This window comes from Papio anubis, chromosome 1, assembly GCF_008728515.1.
Source record: "Papio anubis isolate 15944 chromosome 1, Panubis1.0, whole genome shotgun sequence".
Taxonomy (NCBI): Eukaryota; Metazoa; Chordata; class Mammalia; order Primates; family Cercopithecidae; genus Papio; species Papio anubis.
Window position 1 is genome coordinate 91,842,484 of NC_044976.1, and position 26,408 is coordinate 91,868,891.

Consider the following 26,408-nt stretch of genomic DNA (forward strand, 5'->3'; position numbering starts at 1 on the left):
TAGTAGTTCTTGTTCATTCTTTCTATTTCTTATACCATTAACCATCCCCACCTCTTCCCACCCTGACAACTGCCCTTCCTGGCCTCTGGTAAACCATCCTTCTACTTTCTATGTCCATGAGTTCAATTGTTTTGATTTTTAGATCCCACAAATAAGTAAGAACATATGATATTTGTCTTTCTGTGCCTGACTTATTTTACTTAACATAATGATCTTTAGTTCCATCCATGTTGTTGCAAATGACTGATTCTCATTCTTCTTTATGGATGAATAGTACTCCATTGTGTAAGTACTACATTTTCTTTATCCATTCATTTGTGATGAACACTTAGGTTGCTTCTAAGTCTTGGCTCTTGAACAGTGCTGCAACAAACATGGAAGTGCAGATACCTTTTCAATATACTGATTTCCTTTCTTTTGGGTATATGCCCAGCAGTGGGATTTCTGGATATGGTAGCTGTATTTTTAGTTTTTTGAGGAACCTCCAAATGGTTCTCCATAATGGTTGTACTAATTTCCGTTCCCACCAACAGCATATGAAGATTCCCTTTTCTCCACATTCTTGCAAACATTTGTTATTACCTGTCTTTTGAATATAAGCCTTGTTTTGTTTTGAAACAAGGTCTTGCTCTGTCACCCAGGCTAAAGTGCAATGATGCAATCACAGCTCAGTGCCACCTTGACCTCCTGGGCTCAAGTGATCCTCCCACCGTAACCTCCCAGGTAACTGGGACTACAGGCATATGCCACCATGCCTGGCTAGTTTTTGTATTGTCTTTTTGTAGAGATGGAGTTTTGCCATGTTGCCCAGGCTGATTTTGAACTCCTGGACTCAAGCGATCTATTCATCTCCCAAAATGCTGGGGTTACAGGATTGAGCCACAGTGCCTGGCCATGTGATTTTTATTTAGGAGGTATTCTCAACATTATTTTTTGCACTTCTATTGAATCTTTTATTTTGGCTGTCATACTTTTTTCAGTTTCTAAAGTTTTTTTTGTTCTGATTGTTTTGTATTTCATAACATACTAATGTATTCTGTCTTAGCACTCTGAAGATTTAATGATTTTTTTTCATGTTTGCTTTCCTTTCCTTTTTCTTTTGTTTAGGCCTCTGACTTTATGTTAGAAGCTTTTGGGCCGGGCGTGGTGGCTCATGCCTGCAATCTCAGCACTTTGGGAAGCCGAGGCGGGTGGATCACAAGGTTAAGAGATCGAGACCATCCTGGCCAACATGGTGAAACCCTGTCTCTACTAAAAAATACAAAAATTAGCTGGGCATGGTGGTGTGCACCTATAGTCCCACCTACTCGGGAGGCTGAGGCAGGAGAATTGCTTGAACTCAGAGGCGGAGGTTGCAGTGAGCTGATATTGCGCCACTGTGCTCCAGCCTGGTGACAGAGTGAGACTCCGTCTCAAAAAAAAAAACAGAAGCGTTTTTTCAGATGTTAGTATTTTAGCTATTCATATTTAAGAGAAAGGCATTTAAATGCAGATTGGTGGTTTGTTGTCCAGTGGACTTTATTTCTGGGTGATGGTTAGGGAGGTGGTTCTTTTGTAGGGAAACACCTGCCAGCTCCCAAACAGTATCAGTATGAGATGTTTTTCTTTTCCTTTTTTTTTTTTTTTTAACATAAACTCAAGATTTTATTGTCTTCGTAATAAAACAAAAGATAACACTTAAAACTGGGTCACTTGGCTCTTTCTGCTCTTATCTCCTCCCAGTTCAGAATGCTTGCATCTTTTAGTAGTCAGCTTTCTCTTAGATCTGCAGCTGGGCTCAATGCACTCAAGCCTTAGCACAATCTTCTTTGTAGTTTCAGCCCTTTTCTGGAAAATCTACTTAGTCTGCCCACCATAACCACTCTGCTTCCTGTCATATCACTGCTTTCCCTGGGCATACAGAGAATCCTTGCCCTTCTTGTACTGTGTCACTTTCTGCGGTTGGTGCTTGCCACACTTCTTACAGAAAGTCCTGCAGGTTTTAGGAACGTTCACCATGTTTGTGGGAGTGCTATCAGCATGGAAAGAGATTTTTTTTTTTTTTTTTTTGAGCTGTTGAGTTTCTCCAGCAAAGAATCCTTTAGTTTCTCACCTGTGGGATAACCAAAAACGAAATAGAGTAGTAAGGTGGAGCTATCCGTTTTATATTAATTCCCTTGTTACAGCTGTACTTCATTCCTGCTCATTATTCTTAGTGTCCCACAGTCTCAAGCTTCTTCTGTTCAGTTTCTTCTGATAATAAACTTTCTGCCTCTTTCCTAGTATGCCAACACCTTGCTGTTGGTGTTCTGGGAGTGGGAAAAAGGATAACTGTTATTTGCAGATACTTTGAACTGTATCCCTGCTTTTTCATTGGGACCTCACTTCTGTCCTCTACAGTACCTTGTGCCTTCATGTTCTAAACTTCTTTTTCAATGATAGTTATCTTATTGATACTTTCTTCCATACCATTTAGATTGTGGGTTCCCATCCTGCTATAGTAGTTGTACTCTCTTTATAATACAGATTGTAGGGTCATTATGCTTTTCTGTATTTAGATTCTTTCTAGTAAGCATGTATTCTATAATTAGGTCTTTAAATCATAAAAATTCAGTAAATATTTTCTTTCATAATTGTTTATAGTTTGATGTTTTATATTTAATTTTCTAATTTATGTAAAATTAATCTTGCTAGATGCTTATCAGTAGAGATTCTGTTTTCTCCCCTAAATAACTCTTCAGTTATAAGTTGAAGGTAATGCCAGGAGCTTACATGCCACGGCTGGCTTATGATGATATGCCCATGTAAATGTTGATCAAAGGAATAGATGGGAAGCTTTATATCTGAGCAATGATTTGGGAGCCCTGTTGAACCCCCTTATCTGACAGGAAAAAAACTAAGGGCCAAGTAGGTTAATTTATTTTCTGAAAGTACTATAAAAGTTGTTTTTATATTTTAGGTTTCCATGCTTGAATTTGCTCAACAGCAGGCAGCCAGTGTCCCAATCTTAGAAGAACAGATTATAAATTTGGAAGCAGAGGTTTCAGCTCAAGATAAAGTTTTGAGGTAAATATACTTTTTATAGCTCTCAAAATTTTATTTGCTACTTTTACATTTTGTTATATCTTGTTAAATCTTGTTCCCCACACCCAATATATTTACATACCCTAATGGTGTTCAGTTGTCTTAGAACTCGTTGAATCTATTTTTAGTCAATCATAACTCCTCTTGGCTGTAGGTTGCATGCAGTATATAGGGGTTAAAAAAGACTAAGGTGAGATGCCTATTTACATGCTTTTGTCAAATATGAATTAGTTCATTTCTTCACCTACATAGCAGTATATACTCAGTATTTCAAAGGGAGTTCAAGAAATAAAATGTAAAGGAGTCAGACACTTTTATTATTTTTACAAACAGGGTCTCACTCTGTCACCTAGGCTGGAGTGCAGTGGTGCAATATGGCTCACTGCAGCCTCAGCCTCCTGGGCTCAAATGATCCTTCTGCCTCAGCCTCCCAAGTAGTGGGACTACAGGCACACACCACTGTGCCCAGCTGAGCTTTTTATTTTTTATTTTGTAGAGATGGGGTCTCACTATGTTGGTCAGGCTGGTCTCAAACTCCTGGCCTCAAGCAGTCCTCCTGCTTCAGCCTCTCAAAGTGTTGGGATTATAGGCATGAGCTGTCATGCCTTGCCATCAGGCACTTTATAATTTATTCTCTTCTGCTTTGAATAAAATGGGAAATATATGCATATTAAATAACATATTACTCTGAGTGATTCTGAGAATATAGTTAAATGACCAGCAATAGTAGCATCACCTGGAACTTGTTAGAAATGCAAATTCTCAGACCTTATCTCTGGCATACTGAACCAAGTTGGGAGGTGTTTCACAAGTTCTGCAAATGATTTGCTGCATACTAAAGTTGTCTTTTATGTCCATCAGAGTTTTGTAATTTTCTTTGTAATACATATATTATTTTAAATTTATTTGTAGGTATTTTATATTTTTAGTAATTGTGAATTGTTCCTACTTTGTTCATTGCTAGTGTATGGGAAGGTTACTGACTTTTGTGTAATATAATTATTTTGTAATTGGTAGCTAATGGTATTATCAGCAAATAAAGAAAATTTTGTTTCTGACTCAAAGAGTAGGAAAAAGAAAAAAATTTTGTCTTTCCTTTTCAGCAATTATACTTCTTAATACCTTTTCATATTTGCTTTTTGCAGTGGGTAGAACTGTTAGTAAAGTTGTTGGATGTGGGATGATAACAGTCATCCTTATTTAGTTTCTGAACTATACAGGAATGCTTCTGGTATCTGACTATAAAATATGATGTGAGTTATTACTTCAGATGTATTTATCATCTGGTGGAAGTATTCTTTTATTTTTAAAAAAACTCTTAATTAACAAGGGATGAATATACCTTTTTCTCTGTCTCTTTTTGTATATTGTTTTGCTTAACTCATTGATTTAAACAAATATAATTCCTAATATTAAATTATTCTTGCATACCTGGGATAATCTCTTTAGTAGTCTTAAAACAAAGTATCCTTTATTTTATAGAGAGGCAGAAAATAAGCTGGAACAGAGCCAGAAAATGGTAATTGAAAAGGAACAGAGTTTGCAGGAGTCCAAAGAGGAATGTATAAAATTAAAGGTGGACTTACTTGAACAAACCAAACAAGGAAAAAGGTATGTGTTTTTAAAGCAAATACATTTTTTTGAAAGGGAATAAAGAATATATTACCTGTTTAAAATTCTAGTTAATTTTTGAAGTGAAAAAATTTCAGAGATTTGGCAATAGAATAACTTAATGTTCTTTTTATCTATTAATTTTTTGAAATTTTCCATTAAAATGTTTGTGTGTGGAATTTATGTTATTAGCATTCTGGATTGGGCTGAATTTCTACAAAACTGATAATGATTATCAGTGTAATGATACTTATATCTGAAATTAAGTTCTGTGGCCTATTTGAAATCAGTATACTGAGTTTAAAATACTAACAGGGAAAAAGCCTGTAAATTAATATTACCTCTAATAAAACTAAATAAAATGTTGAATGAACTCTTAAAAAGAAAATTTTGCCTCATAGAGAAAGAAACTCAATGCATGAGAATGTGTGGTTGGATCTTCCTTTAGAAATATATAAGTAGTACAAAAATATCTATTTCGTATAAATTATATCTGGAGATAAAGTCTTTTAAGTGTCTCTGTCCAAGGAACCATTAACTCTGAATGCCAGTTCACTTTTAAAGTGATAAAGATTTAAATTTTTTTAGTTTAAGCTAATAAGATTTTATAATGAAATAGGATTATAGCAGTTTTTATACAGTATAAAGCCATAATCTGTACTAAGCAATATTACAAATATTAGTAGAAAATGCTTAGGTTTTGGAGTTAGTTAGAAAATTTTTAGATTTTACCTCTCATTGGCTTTGTTACCTTGGCCAAATGATATAACCTTTTGAAATCTCAGGTTTTTTTCATTCATTTCATTAAATAAAAACGATATTATCTTTATATGGATAGATATGAAGAGTAAATAAAAAAAGAAATATAAGGTACCTCTTAATAAATACTAATAATTCGTAACTATTATATAAACTTTGTGGTTACATATTCTAGAATTCACACTTTACTTACTCAGATAAGCTTTGCATATGGTTATTTAAAATATTGAGATAATAATACATGAAGACCACATTCACAATATAGCTGCCAAGAAAAAATAAAGAGGAAGAGCTACTAGTTTCCTCTATAGAACTTAGATAAGAGATGATTTTCAGGGTATTGACTTTGTTGTTGTTGTTGTTTGAGGTGGAGTCTTACTCTGTCTTGCAGGCTGGAGTGCAGTGGTGTGATCTTGGCTCACTGCAGCCTCCACCCCACGGGTTCAAGCAGTTCTCCTTTCTCAGCCTCCTGAGTAGCTGGGATTACAGGCATGCACTACCACACTCAGCTAATTCTTTTATTTTTAGTAGAGACAGGGTTTCACCATGTTGGTCAGGCTGGTCCCAAACTCCTGACCTCAAGTGATCCACCCTCCTCGGACTCCCAAAGTGCTGGAATTATAGGCCTGAGCCACTGTGCCCAGCTAAGTATTGACTTTGGCTTCACAAAGTGAGTAAGTGGGGACAGACACATTCTGGGCAGCATGTGCAAAGGTATAGACATATTAAAGAGTATCATTGCTGAAGAACTCTTAAGTAATTTTATGTTCTTATAAGTAAATAGGTGTAGTGGGAGATGAGACATGAAAGACACACTGGATCCAGACTGTAAATGACTTTGTGTGTTATACCAAAGGATTTGTATTTTAACCTGGAGAGCATAAATAGCCAATTGAGATTTTTAGGTAGAGGTATGATATGAAGACTCTTGGAGCTTTTTGAAGAACTAAAATGAATATTGACTTTCTGCTGTGGTCTGAATGTGTCCACCCAATTTTTTGTATTGGAAACTTAATGCCAATACAACACTGTTGGGAAGTGGAGCGTTTAGGAGGTACTTAGGTCACAAGGGCTCTGCTTTCATGAACGGATTAATGCCATTATAAGAGGTCTTGACAGAGGGAGTTTGTCCCTTTTTTCCTTTCTGTCATGTTAGAACATAGTGTTCCTCCTCCTTGGAGGATGTAGCATTTAAGGCACCATCTTGGAAGCAGAGAGATTAGGCCCTACCAACCTGCCAGTGCCTTGATTTTGGACTTGCCAGCCTCCAGAACTGTGAGAAATACATTTCTGTTTTTTATAAACTACCTAGACTATGATATTTGTCCAGCAGCACAAATAGACTGGCACATTCTGAGATTGAAAGATCAAAACCTTTGCAAGGACTATTTTTTGGGTGGAGAAGATTAATCATAATGGATTAAAAAGCCAGTGTAAAGGGAGAGATTGTTTAGCTTTATGCTGTTTTTAAGAGATTACCTAAAACATAAGGACACAGGAAAATTGAAAGCAGACGGGGTGCGGTGGCTAACCTAGCACTTTGTAATCCTAGCATGTAATCCTAGCACTTTGTGGGGCCGAGATGGGTGGATCACTTGAGCTTGTGAGTTCAGGACCAGCCCGGGCAACATGGCGAAACCCCGTCTCTACAAAAAATATAAAAATTAGCCAGGTGTGGTGGCACAGGCCTGGAGTCCCAGCTATTCAGGAGGCTAAGGTGAAAGGGATTGCTTGAGCCTAGGAGGCAGAGATTACAGTGAGCCGAGATTATGTCACTGCACTCCAGCCTGTATGACAGAGTGAGACTCTGTCTCAAAAAAGAAAAAAAAAAAAGAATGGAAAGGAATGTTTCAAATACCCACCAAAGCAAAGTTGATATTACTGTATTAGGATCAGAATAGACTTCAATGCAATGAACATTACCAACATTAAAATGACTCATATAATGTTTAAGTGACACTTAGCCAAGAAGATATAAAGACTCTAAACCAGCAAGCTATAAAGACTCTAAACTTATATGTATCTAATAATTTAGTCCCAAAATACATAAGAAAAATAACACAATTTCAGGGAGGAAAGAACAAATCTGTAGTCATATGGGGAAAATTCTTTATACATTTATCAGGAATTGTTAAGTAACAAAAAATTAAGACTTGAAGTGTTGAGTAAGACAATTAATATTCTTGATCTAATGGATGTGCATATGGAACCCTGTAGTCAACAGTTTGAAATTGACGTTCTTTCAAGCAGATGTAATCTGTTACCTCACTATGCCAGATAGCATGAATTTGAAAAAATTCCAAAAGATTGATGTAGTGTGTATTGTTTTCTCCAACCACAGTTCAGTTAAGTTAGAATATAACTCCTTGAAATCCTGTATGTTTGGAAATGTAAAACCAGGCTTACTGGTGTTCACTGACTATTGAATAAATTAGAAAACCTTTAGAACTGAGTGATATAAAAAAAATTGTGCATCACTGCTTGTAGGCTGTACCTAAAGACACTCTTAGAGGAAAAAATTGAACCTTATATACGTGTATTATATCATGACTGAAAATTAATGAACTAAAATAGCCAATTGTGTGGTCAGGAAAAGGAGGACATCAGAAGAAAGAATGAACACCAAAGAAAATAGAAGTAAGGAAATAATAAAGATAAGGATGAAGTGGATGAATAGAAAACAATGAAACAATATAAAGGATTACCAAAACCTAAATGTGGTTATTTTCACAATGAACAAGAAAATGGGCATCACACAAGATTAATAAAGCAGAAAAGGCACAAGTGTTGGGATTGACAAGGGACTCCCAAACTACACATTTAGCTATAAATCGGTAAGCCATAAGAAATATGTAAGAAATAAGACCAATAACTGAATCATTTTAAGGATGATACATTTGAAAACTTAGACTAAATAAATTTCTTAGCAAAATATAATTTAACAAAACTAACTTTAAAATAAATGGAAAACCTGAAAAAAAAATATATATGTGTGTATGTGTGTGTGTGCATCTATATATGTGTATACATATATATATGTGTGTCTGTATATATAGCTATTAGGGATATCAAATCAACAATTAAAAATCTGCCCACAAATAACTAAACTAGTCAAAACAATGACGACAAATGGAAACATCAGGCCCGCTATGGCCCACGATGGCTAAAATGGAAAAGACTCTCAAAAACAAGTTTTGGCGAGGATGTGGAATTGAAACTCTTCTGCATTTCTAATGGAAGTGTAAATTTGTAGAACCACTTTGGAAAACTGTCAGTAGCTGCTAAAGGTAAACATAAGCCTGCCTTAGGATCCACCATTCATTTCAACAAAACTTAGTCCCTATGTTAAAAGACATGTACAAGAATGTTAAAGTAATTTTATTCGTAATTGCTAAATGTTCATCAACAGTGTAATCGATAAATAAACTGTGGTATGTTCACATAATTAATTATACACATAATTAATGTAAAAAAGAGCAGCTACAACTATGTAACAACATGGGTTAATATCACACATACAATGCTCAGTAGAAGAAGCCACAGTAGAATACTGTATAATTCCATAGCAAATCAAGGACAGGCAAAATTAACATATGTTGTTAAAAGTCCAAATGGTGCTTACCTTTTTGGTGTAAAGAATACTCACTGGGAAGGTACACAGGGGAGCTGGAAGTGTTCTCTATTTGATTGAGATAGTAGTTAAGTAAGTATATACATTATTAAAACATTCACTCAATTAGGATTTCTGTACTTTACTCAATAAAAAATTAAAATCAAATAAGAAAAACTATAAGAAAAAATCTACAGAAGATACGTATAGTCTTAATTTTTTTTTGAGAGATATGGTATTGCTTTGTTACCCGGCTGGAGTGCAATGCTGTGATCGTGGCTCACTGTAGCTCCCAACTCCTGGGCTCAAGCGATCCTCCCACCTCAGCCTCCCAGATAGTTAGGACTACAGGCTTGCCCCACCACACCTTACTAATTTTTTTTTTTTTTTTTTTTTTTTGAGATGGAGTCTCGCTCTGTTGCCCAGGCTGGAGTGCAGTGGCACAATCTCGGCTCACTGCAAGCTCCGCCTCCCGGGTTCACACCATTCTCTTGCCTCAGCCTCCCGTGTAGCTGGGACTACAGGCGCCCGCCACCGCACCCGGATAATTTTTTGTATTTTTAGTAGAGACGGGGTTTCACTGTGTTAGTCAGGATGGTCTCGATCTCCTGACCTTGTGATCCACCCGTCTCGGCCTCCCAAAGTGCTGGGATTACAGGCGTGAGCCACTGTGCCTGGCCCACACCTGACTAATTTTTAAATTTTTTTTAGGCATGGGGTCTCACTGTGTTGCCCAGGCTGGTCTTGAGCTCCTGGACTCAAGCGGTCCTCCTGCCTTGGCCTCCTAAAGTGCAAGTATTATAGGCATGAGCCACTGTGCCTGGCTTTAATGCATATTTTAGAATGTATTCGGGGTTTGTTTTAATCAGGTATGGTAAGATACAGACACATGACTGACATGAAGGAAGAAATTTTTATACTTACAGATTTCTGGAAGCAGGAGGCGCTCTATGCTGTTTTGGGATCCTTGGGGTGTTGCTTCACCAGCCAGAAACCTCTGTGGCCAGTGGCACCTTTGCCTGAGTTTTGCTCTGGCCCACTGGGCTCATTCCGCCCACTCAGCTACCACTCTGGATCCCACACCTGTCAAGAGTGAGCTAGATGCAGAATGACAAGGGGTGTGTGAACAACTGTAGGCACCGGCCACTATGCATAGCCAGGCACACCGGCTGTGGTAGTGTGAGCAGCTCCAGGCGCCAGCTCCCTGTGAGGCTGTGGCTGGACCAGGCGTAGCATAAGCAGCTTCCATGGCTGACACCAGGGAACGTGGTGGTGCCAGAAGCTTGGAGACACCAGGAACCACAGAGCCCTAAAGAGGGTGTCACAGCCCTGGCTCGGGAAGCTCATAGGTCTGGGCTCTCCGAAGGGCTGCAGCTCTTCTCTCCTTCTCTTGCCTTTTCTTCTTGTTGCCTGCAACGTGGTGAACAAGGGGTGTGTTTCAGCCATTTGTGTTACAGCATTTTTAGCCCCACCATTCAGTGGGTCCTGAGTTCTTGTCCTGTGTCTGGGAAGAATGAGGTACGCAAACAAGTGGAGGGTAAGCAATACAAAGAGAAGCTTTGTTGAGCGACAGAACAGCTCAGAGGAGACCCGCAGTGGGTAGCTCCTCTGAATGGCTACCCCCACCTCATTTGCGTTCTGGTACATGTAGACATAGTAAATGCAGCAGTACCCGATGTCGATTGCCACCTTCACAGCTTCAGTTACCTGGCCCAAGGGGGACTTGCAGGTGCCAGCCCCAGGATGAGCATCTAGGCGCTGTTGTTGAGCATGAGGTAGCTGGCTGTGGCTGCTGCACTTTATGGACCCCCACCTGAAACTGTCTTATTTTATTTTATTTTTTTAGAGATAGGGTCTTGCTGTGTCACCCAGGCTAGAATGCAGCATTGCGATCATGGCTCACTGCAGCCTCAAATCCCTGTGCTCAAGGGATCCTCCTGCTTCAGCCTCTAGAGTAGCTGGGACCACACATGTGCACCACCACTCCCAGTTAACTTTTTGTAGAGATGATCTCACTGTGTTTACCAGACTGGTCTCTAACTTCTGGCTTCAAGCAATCCTCCTGGCTCAGCCTTCTAAAGTGTTTGGAATACAGGTGTGAACCACCATACCCAGCACATAAAAATTTTAGAGATGTTACAAATGTGAAACCATGGTAAGACTATAGGTGGTTATTAAAGAAAAAAAAAAAAACAAAACAGAAGCGAAAACAGGCTGGGCACAGTGACTCACTCCAGTAATGCAAGCACTCGAGGGGGCCAAAGTGGGAGTATTACTTGAGGCCAGGAATTCAAGACCAGCCCGGGCAAAATAGCAAGATACCCATCTCCACACACACAACAAAAAGTGAAAACAATGTGCCTCTCAGAATAGATGAACTGTGATATATACTATTTGTGGGTATAGGTTAACATGAATGTACAAAATAAAAAACACCCAAATCAGGATAGGGTGCCTCTCAGAATAGATGAACTGTGATATATACTATTTGTGGGTGTAGGTTAACATGAATGTACAAAATAAAAAACACCCAAATCAGGATAGGGTTACCTCTGTGGAAGAAGTCAGGGGAATCGGATTTGGACAGGACACATAAGGACCTCAACTTTATTTGTGATGTTTTGTTTGTCTTCTGTAGCCTTTTCAGACAAAGAGTGAAGATTCATTAAAACATGATTGGAAGTACTTGGTAATATTTATCCACACTTTTGTGTGTGGCTGAAATATGTCATTACTTTTTACAAATTGGAAGCAAGGAAGAGTAGATAAGTGTAAAGTGGATAAGTCTGGCTTGAAAAGAAGGATGAGGCCGGGCGTGGTGGCTCAAGCCTGTAATCCCAGCACTTTGGGAGGCCGAGATGGGTGGATCACGAGGTCAGGAGATCGAGACTATCCTGGCTAACACGGTGAAACCCTGTCTCTACTAAAAAAAATACAAAAAACTAGCCGGGCGAGGTGGCGGGCGCCTGTAGTCCCAGCTACTCAGGAGGCTGAGGCAGGAGAATGGCATGAACCTGGGAGGCGGAGCTTACACTGAGCCCAGATCGTGCCACTGCACTCCAGCCTGGGCAACAGAGCGAGACTCCGTCTCAAAAAAAAAAAAAAAAGAAAGAAAAGAAGGATGATAGAGGAAAGCACAATATGTGGGAAGGTTTTTGTTTGTTTAAGTGAGAAATACAGGTATCCTTTGCTCTGAACAGTACCTGTGCACATTCAGGAATTGATTATATTCCTACAGATTTTCAGAGAAATCCTTGGTTGTCCTTACTTTCCTTTATCTGAAACTTTGGAGTCAGATAGACATACTTAACCACATAGATTCAGGAAGTTAGGAATACTTTTACTTGAACTTTTTATACTTGTGGCAAAATAACCAACAGAGGGAATGAAAATACAGAAGCTAGAGTGCATTTCTGAAGGGTTAAGAGTTAAGATCCAGACTATAAATAGAGTAATTCATCCTGGATAAGAGGAGGGTCACTAACCTCACTTACATTAGAAAGAATGTGATGGGAATAGGTTTAAATATTAAAATATTTTTAGGCGTTAGTGTGATATTGACCAAGTATTCTCAATATATTGTGCCCCAAATTTTCATTTCATTACAAGAAGCATAAGGAACTAAGAGATGAGGCAACAAGGTTAAGCTTAAATAGTGCTTGGTGGTGGTTATGTTTTTTGTTGTCTAGATTTTTATATCTGGTATCAATAGAAGTTAACATTTTTCAAATACTTGTTTGAAATTTATTTGACCTTTGCAAAGGTCACAGAATTTACTGAGTGTATTTAATATTCTAGACAATAGACTGATTTTGTAATTCCTAACCTTTGAAAATTTATCATCCAGCCTCAGGCTATTTTCCTAATCTGTCTTTTTCAGATAGGAGGGAAAAATTGCCAACACATAAGAATTTATATATATTTCAACATATATGTTTATAATTGTTTTGTGTTATATTTTATTTTTCATATTGATAGAGTGAGAAAGTTTTTGTAGTATGATCTACATTCTTCGTTTTATACTTTAAGCCTAATACTTCTTTTTAGTACAGAGAAATTTGTTTCTCTCCAGTTATTCCTTATAATTAAAGATTACTTTGGAACTTAACTATTCAAATGCAGAGCATTCTTTACTTTTATTCATTATCTCTTTTTAAATTTTAGAGCTGAACGACAAAGGAATGAAGCACTATACAATGCTGAAGAGCTGAGTAACGCTTTCCAACAATATAAAAAGAAAGTGGCTGAAAAACTGGAAAAGGTAAGAGGCAGTTGTGCAAATTCAGTGTTTTGTATTACTCTCTATATTCCAACAATAAAGGTAGGAATAATTAAAATATGTTTATGGTTGAGACAGAGAGTAATTTTTATGATCTTATAAAATCATTTAAATAAACAATTTGTAAATGTTAGTTAAGGATGATGTTTACCAACCCTTTTATTATCAGCAGAAACTTTTTTATCCAAAGAAGGAAAAGAGTAGAGAGAGGAGAAGGAACAAAATATAGAGAAGGATGGAATATGTGAACAGAGATTGGAGCTAGAGAAGTAGAAGAAAGAAATTCATTTTTATCACTTCAGTGAAAATGAAGACAGATTATGTAGCCTTCAACTGGTCTCTCTGAGTCTGCTACTCTGAGAGAGGCTGGCTTCTGCCTCTCAGAGGGAAGGTTCCTTGAACTGATTTGATGTAGAAATATAGTGAGTTTATTACATTCATTTATTATATTCATTTAGTATCTTTAAGTAATATCACATGGTAATGAAATGTGTGTGGAGGAACACCACAGTTGGATATTCAGATAATGAGCTCAAAAGAGAGGTCTGGTAAAGAGATACTAATATGGGAGCTTCCATCTTTAGATAACAGTGAAAGCAGAGGAAGTTTATGATTCTGTTCAAACAAAGGTAGAAAGGCAGAGGAAGGAATGTTTAGGTAGAACGGTAGAATGAGAAGATGGGTATTCATTTATTAAACAATTATGAAATTCCTTTTACATGCCAGGTACTGTGCTAGTCTCTGGGAGATTTGGTGATACATAACACATGATACCTACCCTAAAGAGCTCACTGTCTAGTAAGATTGACAAGTATATAAACAAATAATTTCAGTATTTTGGAATACGAAGTATAATATAGAAATAAGAGGTAGGTGTAGTAGGGTGGGATGAAGGTGGCAGTGGTTAATAAACTCTGGTGGGCCCAAAGAAGGCTTCACAGAGTAGGCAATGCTTGAGCTGCTACGCTATCTCAAATATTGTGGTATATCATTGAATAGTGTTAAGCAGGGAAAATGATTCAAAATCTATGTTCTAGGAAGCTCACTCTGATGTCATGTGAAGATGCATTTGAGAGGTGAGAAACAAGTCAAGGAGACTTTAAAAGACAAGGCAAGAGATATTGAAGATGAAGGAGCTGAGTAGATAGCTATGAGGGATGTTAAAGTTGGGGAATCAGTGGGATCTAGTGACCACTTGAATGCATTAGAAGCCGGCAGTATGAGAAAGAAGAATATAGGATATTTTTAGGTTGCTGGTTTGAGTGACTGCTGGATGATTGCATCATGAATCAAAATAGACAATTCAGGAAAAAAAGTTAATGAGTTCTATTTTGGAAATGTCTGTAGAATAACCAGTTACAGGTTTCTAGTAGGCTTTTGTATCTATAGGTCTGGATTTCGATATAGAAATCTGTACTAGGGCTGTAGTTTTGAGAATTGACAGTACTGAATTAAAGTGGTAGAAGCCTTGGACATTGACAGAGTTCATATAGAATGAGAACAAGAGGGAAGATACCCTGGGAGATAAAGAACAGGTAGATTAGCTTTTGAAAGATATCGATAAGTTATTTTAAAAAATTAGAGAATCAGGAAAGTATAATACGAAAAGTCAAGGCGATAGAACATTTTAAAAAGAAGGTGGTGATCTTCAGTGCCAGATGTTGCAAACTGGTCAAGAAGAATGAGGACTGAACCAGGTGTGGTGGCTTACGCCTGTAATTGCAGCTACTTAGGAGGCTGAGGTAGAAGGATTGCTTGAACTCAGGAGTTAGAGGCTGCATTAAGCCCTGATAATGTCACTACACTCAGGCCTGAGTGAAAGAGCAAGACCCTGTCTGTAAAAAATCAGAAAAAAATTTTAGAAAGATGAGGAACGAGACAGGGCTCTTGGTTTTTATAATCAGGGAGTCTTTGGATACCTTGTAGAGAGCAACTTATTAAAATAGAAGGCACAACCTCTGAAATGGGAGAGATGGAAAGGGAGAGAGTAGAGGTAGCTAACAGACAATTCTTTACATATGATAGGTGAAGAGGAAGTAAGTGTGTGTGGCGGGTTGGGAAAGTCGGCGAATGGAAGGGAAGAAAGAAGCTAAGTTAAGGTGAAGAAGCTGTGGTAAATCACCTAAGGGTACCCTGAACTTACTAGTAGGGGGAGATTGAAGATGCTAGAATTATAAGGAATAAAAGATGCACAAGAGTCTGAACGATATGCAAGATAATAGTCCAAGAGCAGAAGTGAGATTCTTTTTTTTTAATGAAATAGGACATTTCTTTTCTTTGTGGATAAAAAGAGAAAAAAGTTTTAGGTGGAAGGAAATTGAAGGATTTTGAATTAAATGTCTTTGGTCCCATAAGTTAAGATGTTGCTTAAGAAATTTTCATAGCGTAAGGAGGATAGGAGGGATTTTGGAAACTTGGGGTGAGTATTTCTCATAATATAGTTGCAATAAGGAAAGTCAAGAAATTCACTAAACTTTTGAGAGAATAAATAGAAAGAAAAGAGCAGTGAGGAATTATGAGTTAATAAAAGGAAGCAAAGAAAACAAGAGTGGCCAGAGTCAAGTGTAATATTGTCATGACAGCTACATGATAAAATATTTTAGAGGAGAAGTTACCAACAATATTAAATACTGAGATCCAGGAGAAAGTCTGCAGTTGATTACAAAGTGGTCATTCCTTTGCAGTAAAACTGTGAATATCACTTGGCAGTGTAAAATATTAAGGTCTCACTAGGTATTGAAATCTTAAATGTGAATTAGTTAATAAGAAGGCGGTTTTGAGAGTCTTGGAGAGGGTGCTTGTGGGAAAGAAATATCTTAGAAGGGATTTTTAATAAGGTGATCAGTAAGGGGAGGTAGAAGACCTAGTAGGAGGAATATTCTTGGGGAGAAGAAGGACTTTATGGAGAAAAGAGAGAAGAATGTAAGAGACAGGTTTTTTTTTTTTTACACTTAGAATTATCAGTTGCAAACAATGCTCAGCAAAGCCCTATAGTTAAGTGGATGTAACAGGGTAACAAAGGAATTGGGGCAGATATACCCAATCTTCTCCTCTCAACACTGTATCCTGGGTGCTTTTATCTGTTCTACATTTTGGGCTGTGGTTTCATTGGTAAATTTTGTGGTTAAAATTTCAAAAACAACTTCTCTGGAACATTTGCACTAAAATTAACCTTTAGTAACTCGTACACAGCAGCTCTAGATGAATTTTTGCTTTCAGTTGATGCAATTGCCTATCTGTTACAGGTTTTCTGGACATGTAGTATCATCCTTTTCTCTGTCTTTTGTTACTGCCCAGGAACTTCACTTTGCTACTTTTCACTATGAGGCTGGGGACTTAAATGTATGAAATTCTTAGTTTACATTCCTGCTTATTTCTGAAATCACTACTTACATTTTTAGCTTGAAACACCTAAAACTTACAACCACATTAGTATGTCCACTTAAATTATTGTTTTAGGTTCAAGCTGAAGAAGAAATATTAGAGAGAAATCTAATTAACTGTGAAAAAGAAAATAAAAGGCTACAAGAAAAGTGTGGTCTATGTAAAAGTGAACTTGAAATTCTGAAAGAGAAATTAAGGTACAGTATTCTGTTGTAGAAAAAGGATTTTTGTGTGGAGATGGAAAAAACTGAAACATTTTAAAACAATATTTTATATGTTGTAATTATGGGCTTACATTATATAGAAGGATAGGCTTCATGACTGAAACTGTTTTCTAGCTATCGAGTTAGAATTAGAAATGAAGTAAAATGTGTTAATGCGAATATACTTGTAAATATGGAGAAGTTCTGATCAACATATTTGCTTTGCATATATTTAGGGAAAATTAATAGACATAATGTCATTGGTGTATGACCACATTAACTCGCTAGTAAAATGTGTATAATATCCAATGTTCTAATAAAAAGTGTTTTTCAAATCATAAAAAATTACCTAGTCCAAACTTCTCATTTTATAAGTAAAGAAACAGAAGCCCCGAGAGTAGCCAGAATTTACTGAAGGTCTTTGAAAGATCAAAGTCTTCTGACTCCTATACTCTCTCTTAGTATATCTTGTTGTCCTCTTAAAACTAACACCCATCAGCTTTCTGAGGTTAATATTAATCAGTCTTTATCACTTCAAACTGTTAATTTTTTTTAAAAAAAGGGGGAGCAGGAAGCAATCAGAATAACTGGTTTGTCTAATTTTGCCGTACTTTCCTTAAGGTAGTCTGTTTAGTATTTTTGCCAAGGAGGAGGGAGTAAAGATGCTTTTTACTAGAGTATTTTCTAGAATTGATTATCGATTGCAAGATCTACTTTTAAGAAAGAAAAATGCTGCCAATTACACTATGATGCAATCCTTCATCACTTAAAATGTTTATACTTCATGAAAGAATTCTTGTATATTTAATTACGTATGATTTCTTAAGTTATGTTATTTTTATATTTTCCAAAAAAATGTTATTTTCATATTTCAAATATAAGTGAAAAAAATTGGTTAAGATATTTTTAAAACTTCACATTTGGAGTCTGACCCTTCTAAAATGTCTAAGTTTTTCAACACAGTATCTCCCAGTGTGCCATTAAGAGTTGCTGATGCAGTATTTCTTAAAAGAATCCTTGTAAGGGCCTGGTGCGGTGGCTCTTGCCTGTAATCCCAGCACTTTGGGAGGCTGAGGCGGGCGGATCACGAGATCAGGAGATCGAGACCATCCTGGCTAACACAGTGAAACCCCATCTCTACTGAAAAAAAAAAAAATTAGCTGGGCGTGGTGGCGGGCACCTGTAGTCCCAGCTACTCGGGAGGCTGAGGCAGGAGAATGGCATGAACCCAGGAGGCGGAGCTTGCAGTGAGCCAAGATTGCACTACTGCACTCCAGCCTGGGCAATACAGTGAGATTCCATCTCAAAAAAAAAAAAAAATTCTTGTAAGAAGAGAAAGTCATTGATGCTGGGCTCTTAAGCTGATTGTACAATTATGTAGAGACAGTTTACTTTTTCTCCTGTTTTAGGAATCCAAAACTTTGTTGATAATGCGAAATGCTATGTCAGCGATTTTGGAGTTAGATTTCCTGTCTTATATAATTAAACAGGGAGCAGAAATGCTTTCAAGATAGTAGGGCTGTCCTTCCCTGCCGTTTACTATGAGACACTGGGAAAGTTATTTAACCTTTTTGTGCCTCAGTTACCTCATCTGTAAATAAGAAGTAATAATAGTGCTAACCACATAAAGTTGTGAGTGCCTGGCATGCAGAAAGTAGGTACTTAGTAAATGTGAGCAGGTATTATTTTAGAATTAAGCTTCAAAAAATTTTAGAAGTGAGATTAAATAAATGTGATTGAAAATGAATGCATATATATTTTATTTTCATTTTTATTCTCTTTTCTTCATAGGCAGTTAAAAGAAGAAAATAACAATGGAAAAGAAAAACTAAGGATCATGGCAGTGAAAAATTCAGAAGTCATGGCACAGCTAACTGAATCTAGACAAAGTATTTTGAAGCTAGAGAGTGAGTTAGAGAACAAAGACGAAATACTTAGAGACAAATTTTCTTTAATGAATGAAAACCGAGAATTAAAGGTCCGTGTTGCAGCACAGAATGAGCGACTAGATTTATGTCAACAAGAAATTGAAAGTTCAAGGGTAGAACTAAGAAGTATGGAAAAGATTATATCCCAGTTGCCAGTAAGTATGTGTGATTACGTAATGGAAAAGAAGAATTTTACTAAAGTGTTTTAGAAAAGACTATCATTTTGTGGTTGCTTTATTAGCTTCTAATTTTTTTCTTTCCTCTTTAGTCTTGAATTTCTCTTCTATCTAATCTGTTTTTTTTCCTGCACTTAACCATTGTACACTTTTTCCCAGTTTCTCAGATGCCATATATTAGAATGGCACAGAATTTTTTTTAAACAGCTTTATTGAAGTATCATTTACATACCATAAAATTTGCCTATTTTAAGTGTACTAATCTATGATTTTTAGTAAATTTGCAAGTTTTGTAACAATCACCACAATCCAGCTTTGAAACATGTCTATCATCCCCAAAAGGTATTTTGGACCTATTTATAATTAGGCCCTCTACTCCCTTCTACCCATAGGAAGACACTAATAGTTTTTGCATCTATAGATGTCTTTTCTGGACATTTCACATAAATGAACTCATATAATATGTGCTCTTTTGCATCTGGTCTTTTGCATTCTTAATGTTTTTGAGAGTCATTCATGTTGTGATATCAGTATTTCATTTTTTTTATTGCCAAATAGTATTTCATTATATAGATATGTTACATTTGATTTATCCATTCACTGGTTGATGGACATTTGGATTGTTTCCACTTTGGGATATTATGAATAATGCTTATGTGAACATTTGCATACAAGTCTTTGGACATGTTTTCATTTCTCTTGGGTAAATACCTAGGACTAGAATTGTTGGGTCATATGATGAATTTATTCCAAACTGTTTTCCAAAATGTCTACACTATTTTACATTCTCACCAGCAATGTATGAGGGTTCCTGTTTCTCTACTTCCTTGCCAACACTTGTTCTTGTCTTTTTTATTATTACCATCTTAGTGGATGTGAAGTGGTATTACAATGTGGTTTTAATTTACATTTCTTTTTTTTTTTTTTAAGACAGACTCTTACTCTGTTGCCCAGGCTGGAGTGCAGTGGCATGATCTCAGCTTACTGCAACCTCTGGTTCCCAGGTTCAAGCAATTCTCCTGCCTCAGCCTCCCGAGTAGCCAGGACTACAGGCACATGGGACGGGGTTTCACCACATTGGTCAAGCTGGTCTCGAATGTGCCCACCTCGGCCTGACCTCATGATCCGCCCACCTTGGCCTCCCAAAGTGCTGGGATTACAAGCGTGAGCCACCATGCCTGGCCCTAATTTACATTTTTTTAACAGCTCATGATGAGCAACTTTTCATGTACTTATTAGAATGGCATAGAACTTTAATTTTTTTTTTTTTTTTGAGATGGTGTCTCGCTCTGTCGCCAGGCTGGAGTGCAGTGGTGAGATCTCGGCTCACTGCAACCTCCGCCTCCTGGGTTCAAGCTATTCGCCCGCCTCAGCCTCCCTAGTAGCTGGAATTACAGGCATGAGCCACCACGCCCAGCTAATTTTGTATTTTTAGTAGAGGCAGGGTTTCTGCACGTTGGTCAGGCTGGTCTTGAACTCCTGACCTCAGGTGATCTGCCTGCCTCGGCCTCCCAAAGTGCTGGGATTACAGGCTTGAGCCACCATGCCTGGCCTAAAATGTTTTTATAATAATGGTCTACCACCTTTTCTCTTTGAGTTATATTTGTGGCCATATATATAAGTGAGATTAAGAAGAAGGTAAGTAAACCTATTCAGGAATTTGTAATCAATAGGTGTAAAATGAAGGAAAGATCAGGGGAAACTATAGGTAAATATATTATGGTTGGTTTCACATATGAATGCATGGTAGACTAGACGGTAGACTTACCGATGTTAAACTATTATGAACTGTGGAATTATGAACCAAAAAAATCTTAGCAACTGTCTGATTCAATATCATTTTATTGATGAAGAAACCTAGACCCAAGGAAGTAAATAAATTGCTCAACTGGTAAGTAGTAGAATTTAAACTAGAACATAAAATCTTAGCTCCTCTGTTGTATCTGCTCTCCCCAGATGCTATTTGCTTAGATTTTTAATATACTATTTGCTTTTGAAATTAGAAAGTAATCATATACAGATAACAATTTTAAATTGCATTCTCATTTGTGTATCAAGAATTATTTCATATATGGTCAGGCACAGTGGTTCATGCTTGTAATCCCAGCATTTTGGCAGGCCAAGGTAAGAGGAACTCTTGAAGCAAGAGTTCAAGACCAGCCTGGGCAATATAGCAAGACCCTGTCTCTACAAAAATACAAAAATTAGCTGGGCATGGTGGTGCATGCCTGTGGTCCCAGCTAGTCGAGAAGCTGAGGTAGGAGGATTGCTTGAGACCAGGAGTTCAAGGCTGCAGTGAGTTCTATGATCATAAGCTCCAGTCGGGGCGACAGAGTGAGATCCTGTCTCTAAAAACAGAATTATTTGAGATATGATTCCAAATGTGGTAATGTATGCTTGATCATTTGTTTCTTGTAGTGCTAAGAATGATACGATTAGGAAATGTGATTTTTTTTCCCCCCACTTCTAGGAGGTGTGATTTGGTTATAGTTTGAAGGTAGAAGTCATTAAGTGCTTACCTTGCTCCTTTATAACTGTCTTTTAAAATTCTGTGTTATCCAAACCAACAGAAAGGTGCATATGCTAGTGTAGCACCATATTTGTAAAATTTGGTACATGTATTGTCTTATCAACTCTATATTTTTTAGAATAAAATTTTATAGGTAAAGCTTCTTTGTGTACCTTGTCAGATCCCAATTCTCTTCCTCTCTCCTCAGAAATGGCAATTATTCTGAAATTCATGTGTATCCTTCTCATCCATGTTTTAAATACTGTCACGTATAGATGCATCTAGAAATATATATATGTTGCTTAGTGTTTTTATGAAAATACTGTTTGCCACTATAATTTGTTTTTCACTAATATTGTTATGAGATGTATCCATACTGATTTATGTGACTCAGGTTTATTTCTTTTAACTATTGTAGTTTTCCAATTATCTTAATATTTCTTAATATATTTATATATTCTCCTATTGATGGACATTAAGTTGTTACCATCAAATTCATACAGTTTTTAAAATTTTAAGTTCTGAATGAAAAAGCAACTGCATCCCATGTACATAAGTTTACACGTGTTTGTTTTTAAACTTGCAGTTAAAAAGAGAATTATTTGGCTTTAAATCGTCTCTTTCTAAATACCAGATGAGTAGCTTCTCAAACAAGGAAGACCGTTGCATTGGCTGCTGTGAGGCAAATAAATTGGTGATTTCGGAATTGAGGTACAATTTTCAGAATCTTCAGTTATAGCAAATAGAATGTTTTTTATTGGTAATTAAGACCCTTAATTGGCTGAGCGTGGTGGCTCATGCCTGTAATACCAATACTTTGGGAGGCCAAGGTGGGTGGATCACAAGGTCAGGAGTTCGAGACCAGCCTGACCAACATGGTGAAACCTCATCTCTACTAAAAATACAAAAATTAGCCAGGCGTGGTGGTGGCACGTGCCTGTAATCCCCGCTACTTGGGAGGCTGAGGCAGGAGATTCACTTGAACCCAGGAGGCAGAGGTTGCAGTGAGCTGAGATAGTGCCACTGCACTCCAGCCTGAGCAAGAGAGTGAGACTCCATCAAAAATAAAATAAAATAAAATAAAATAAAATAAAATAAAATGACCTTTAATTGAGGAATTTAAAAAATATACAGAAAAGCTCAGAGAATATTATAACAGGTATCTGTGATTCCACAACTAAGAATTGAATCTTCTTAACCAGGATTGATTCTCCTTAAAATTTGTGGTATTTGTTTTAAATCTGTTTCTCTAAATAAAAAATAAAGCATTACAGGATGAATAATGCCCTTTGATCCTTATGCCTAGTTCCATTTTTCCCCTAAGTATCCACCATCATGAACTGGATATATATTTCTCTATTCATTTTTGTGTGTTTACACACATATACACAAATATAAATATACTGTATACTGTGCAATTTTGCTTTTTCACTCAGCAGTATTTTAAAAATTCATTCATATTGAGATAGAGTAGATTAACAAATGGATTTGTGTGGTTAGTTACTTTGAATCACTGTGTAGGATTCTGTCCTATAACAGTGTCATAATTTATTTGTTCCTTTATAGGTATCTTGTTTCTATTTTCTGTTACAAACAGTGCTGCAAAGGACATCCTTATACATGTTTTCTTATACATATATATGAGAGTTTCTGTAGTATATATTCCTAAAAGTGAAATTGCTGGGTCATAGAGTGTGTACGTTTTCAATTTTACTAGATACCATCAAGTTTGTAAAGTGACTGAACCAATTTATAATCCTACAATGGTCTATACGAGTTTTCATATCCTGCCTAAAGAGTTCACTAATATCAGAATTCTAATTTTATCAACTTGAAAGGTGAAAAATAGTACAGTAGGAGATATTTTTATAGAATCTTTCTAATAATTTTTCACTTCTTTTCTTTTGTGCCAGAATTAAGCTTGCAATAAAAGAGGCAGAAATTCAAAAGCTTCATGCAAACCTGACTGCAAATCAGTTATCTCAGAGTCTTATTACTTGTAATGACAGCCAAGAAAGTAGCAAATTAAGTAGTTTAGAAACAGAACCTGTAAAGCTAGGTGGTCATCAAGTGGGTAAGTATATTGAGTTGTTTTAATAAATTATATTTAGAGTTTTGGATGATAGTTTTTTAAAAAAAAACTTTAAAAATTTTTTAAAATTTAACTTAAGTTCAGGGATACATGTGCAGATTTGTTACATAGGTAAGCTTGTGTCATGGAGGTTTGTTTTACAGATTATTTCATCACCCAGGTATTAAGCCTAGTATCCCTTAATTATTTTTCCTGCTCCACTCCCTCCTTCCACCCTCCACCCTCTGATAGACCCCAGTGTGTGTTGTTCCCCTCTATGTGTCCATGTGTTCTCAGATGATAGTTTGTAAAGAACAAATTTATTAACTGTTTGGTTTGTATTATCAAACATACTTGATAATCTATTACTAGTTATGGTCTGATAAGACAGCAGAAGTTATTTCAGAATTATTAGACTTTGTATCATTCTTTAGTGAAGTAAAATTGATATCCAGTAAGACAGTGGTCCCCAACCTTTTTGGCACCATGGACTGGTTTTGTGGAAGACATTTTTTCCATGGACCAGGGGCGGGGGCAGGGGTGGTTTCAGGATGATTCAAATGCATGACTTTTATTGTGCACTTTATTTATATTATTATTACATTGATGATGAAATAATCATACAACTCATTGTAATGTAGAATCAATGGGAGCCCTGACTTGTTTTCCTGCAACTAGAAGGTTCCATCTGGGGGTCATGGGAGACAGTGACAGATCATCAGGCATTAGATTCTCATAAGGAGTGAGCAGTCTAGATCCTGCGCATATGCAGTTCATAACAGGGTTTGTGTTCCTATGGAAATCTAATGCCACAGCTAATCTGACAGGAGGTAGAGCTCAAGCAATAATGCGAGCGATTGGGAGTGGGTGTCATTCACCTGCCACTCACCTCCTACTATGTGACCTGATTCTTAATAGGCCATGGACTGGTACCAGTCTGTGGCCCAGGGGTTGGGGACCCCTGCAATTAAGATGCACCCATTTTAATATACAGTTTGATACGTTTTGTCAGGTGTTTGTGTTTTAATGTTTAACTCTTGTTACCATCACCATAGTCAAGACGTAAGACATCTCCATCAGAATCCCTTGTACTTTTTGCCAGTTAACTTTTAGGCTTAATTTTCTCTTCTTTTTTTTTTTTTTTTTAAACCCCACAAAACTTTTCTTTAAGTTTAGATTATTGATTTTAGACCTCTTTTCCTTTCTCATCTAAGTATTTAAGGATAGAAACTTCCCTTTAAGCAGTGCTTTGGCTGTATTCCACTACTTTTTTAAATGTGTTGTATTTTCATTTTCATTCAGTTCAAAATAGTTATCTCTTGTGATTTCCTCTTTGACTCACAGGCTGTGTGTGTTTTATTTCCAAATATTTGGAGGTTTTTCCAGATATTTTTGTGTCATTCATGATGACCAGAGAACATACTCTATAGGACTTCATTTATAAGAGTGTTTTGAGACTTGGTTTATTGGCCAGCGTATGATCTATCTTGGTGAATGTTCCAAGTTGGGAATACTAGTAATTAGAGGTGGTAATAAATATAATATATTATAGATTCTCTTACATCAAGAACAAAGCCAATAAAAGGTAGATAGCCTAGAAAGTGAAATATAATGGGTGTAGAGAATTTATGAGAAATGACTACTTATGCAAACCTTGAAGGCAAAGTGTATCTTTTCTTGTTTTCATATCTGTGTGTGTTCTCATGTAATCATCTACATTGTGCTTTTTAAAAGCTTTCCTGAAGGCTTGCTTACTGTGGAGTGGGAGATGTGTATGTTTATAGTGGAGAAGGGGCATGTTGAAACAACTACCTCTGATAACGCTTAGTAATTTTTTTTTTAGACAGGATCTTGCCATGTGGCCCAGGGTGGTCTTGAATTCAAGTGGCATGCACCTCAGCCTGTTGAATAGCTCAGATAACAGGTGCATGCCACTGTGCCTGGTTACCTTCAGTAATTTTTTAAAAAGCATCACTGAATTCTCATTAGCTAGTTTGGAGAGAAAGACGATGGGGTCAGGAAGGATTCACTCTTTGGAGCTTTTGAACCTGCATCTATGTGCAGTACATAAAAATGTTCTTAATGATCTCAAAGTGTCCAGATAAATTTTATGATTACCTTCAGTTTAAGGAAAGAGAGCAACTTAAAAAAATTTTTTTACAATGATTTCTACTAAAAAATGGAAGTTAAAAGGTGGAGAAGGATTCTTACATTTCTGGTACAAAGGAATAGTCTTAGCTACCTAGAAAAATGAGGGATTCAGAACTTTTTTCATCTTTGTTATGTATTTAATTTAGAGAGCACATTACTTATTCGTTGATTTCCTTAATGAATGTCTCATTCTCTGTCCCTTTTAGTACTCTTTAGATCAGAAACTAAACTTTATGACTAAATCTTTCAACTAAGTAGGTTTTTATTCTTGAAGTCTTATTCAGAAGAATTTGCCTTTTATGTTTATTAGCAGAAAGCATAAAAGATCAAAATCAACATGCTATGAACAAGCAATATGAAAAAGAGAGGCAAAGACTTGTTACTGGAATAGAAGAGCTACGTACTAAGCTGATACAAATAGAAGCTGAAAATTCTGATTTGAGGGTTAACATGGCTCACAGAACTAGTCAGTTTCAGCTGATTCAAGAGGAGCTGCTAGAGAAAGCTTCAAACTCCAGCAAACTGGAAAGTGAAGTAAGTTTGGAATTAGCTTGGTGTATATATATTAATTTTTGAACTAGAACAAAAGGTGTTATTTTAGGATTTTATAAAAATTATATGTTTATATCTGGAGTTAAAGTTTTTTAAAAATGGTACCACATAA

General features: G+C 36.7%; 1 protein-coding gene and 1 pseudogene across 8 annotated transcripts in view; one reads left to right on the forward strand and one right to left on the reverse strand.

The window, feature by feature from the left end:
* The window catches only part of LOC101011236 (coiled-coil domain-containing protein 18), a 107,924-nt gene that overhangs the window by 9,123 nt on the left and 72,393 nt on the right, over positions 1–26,408 (forward strand). For 6 of the 8 annotated variants that reach the window (XM_021920902.2, XM_021920895.2, XM_021920894.2 and 3 more), the window contains 8 exons: positions 2,939–3,045; positions 4,546–4,674; positions 13,208–13,304; positions 16,782–16,903; positions 18,701–18,992; positions 22,109–22,233; positions 23,436–23,596; positions 26,055–26,278. In XM_021920902.2, the coding sequence (XP_021776594.2) occupies positions 2,939–3,045; positions 4,546–4,674; positions 13,208–13,304; positions 16,782–16,903; positions 18,701–18,992; positions 22,109–22,233; positions 23,436–23,596; positions 26,055–26,278 (1,257 nt within the window). Of the gene's footprint in view, positions 1–1,215; positions 1,235–2,938; positions 3,046–4,545; positions 4,675–13,207; positions 13,305–16,781; positions 16,904–18,700; positions 18,993–22,108; positions 22,234–23,435; positions 23,597–26,054; positions 26,279–26,408 lie in introns of those variants that run through there. The other 2 variants (XM_031650850.1, XM_021920909.2) reach the window with 2 other exon arrangements.
* Positions 1,362–2,035, reverse strand: LOC108580601 (annotated as a pseudogene).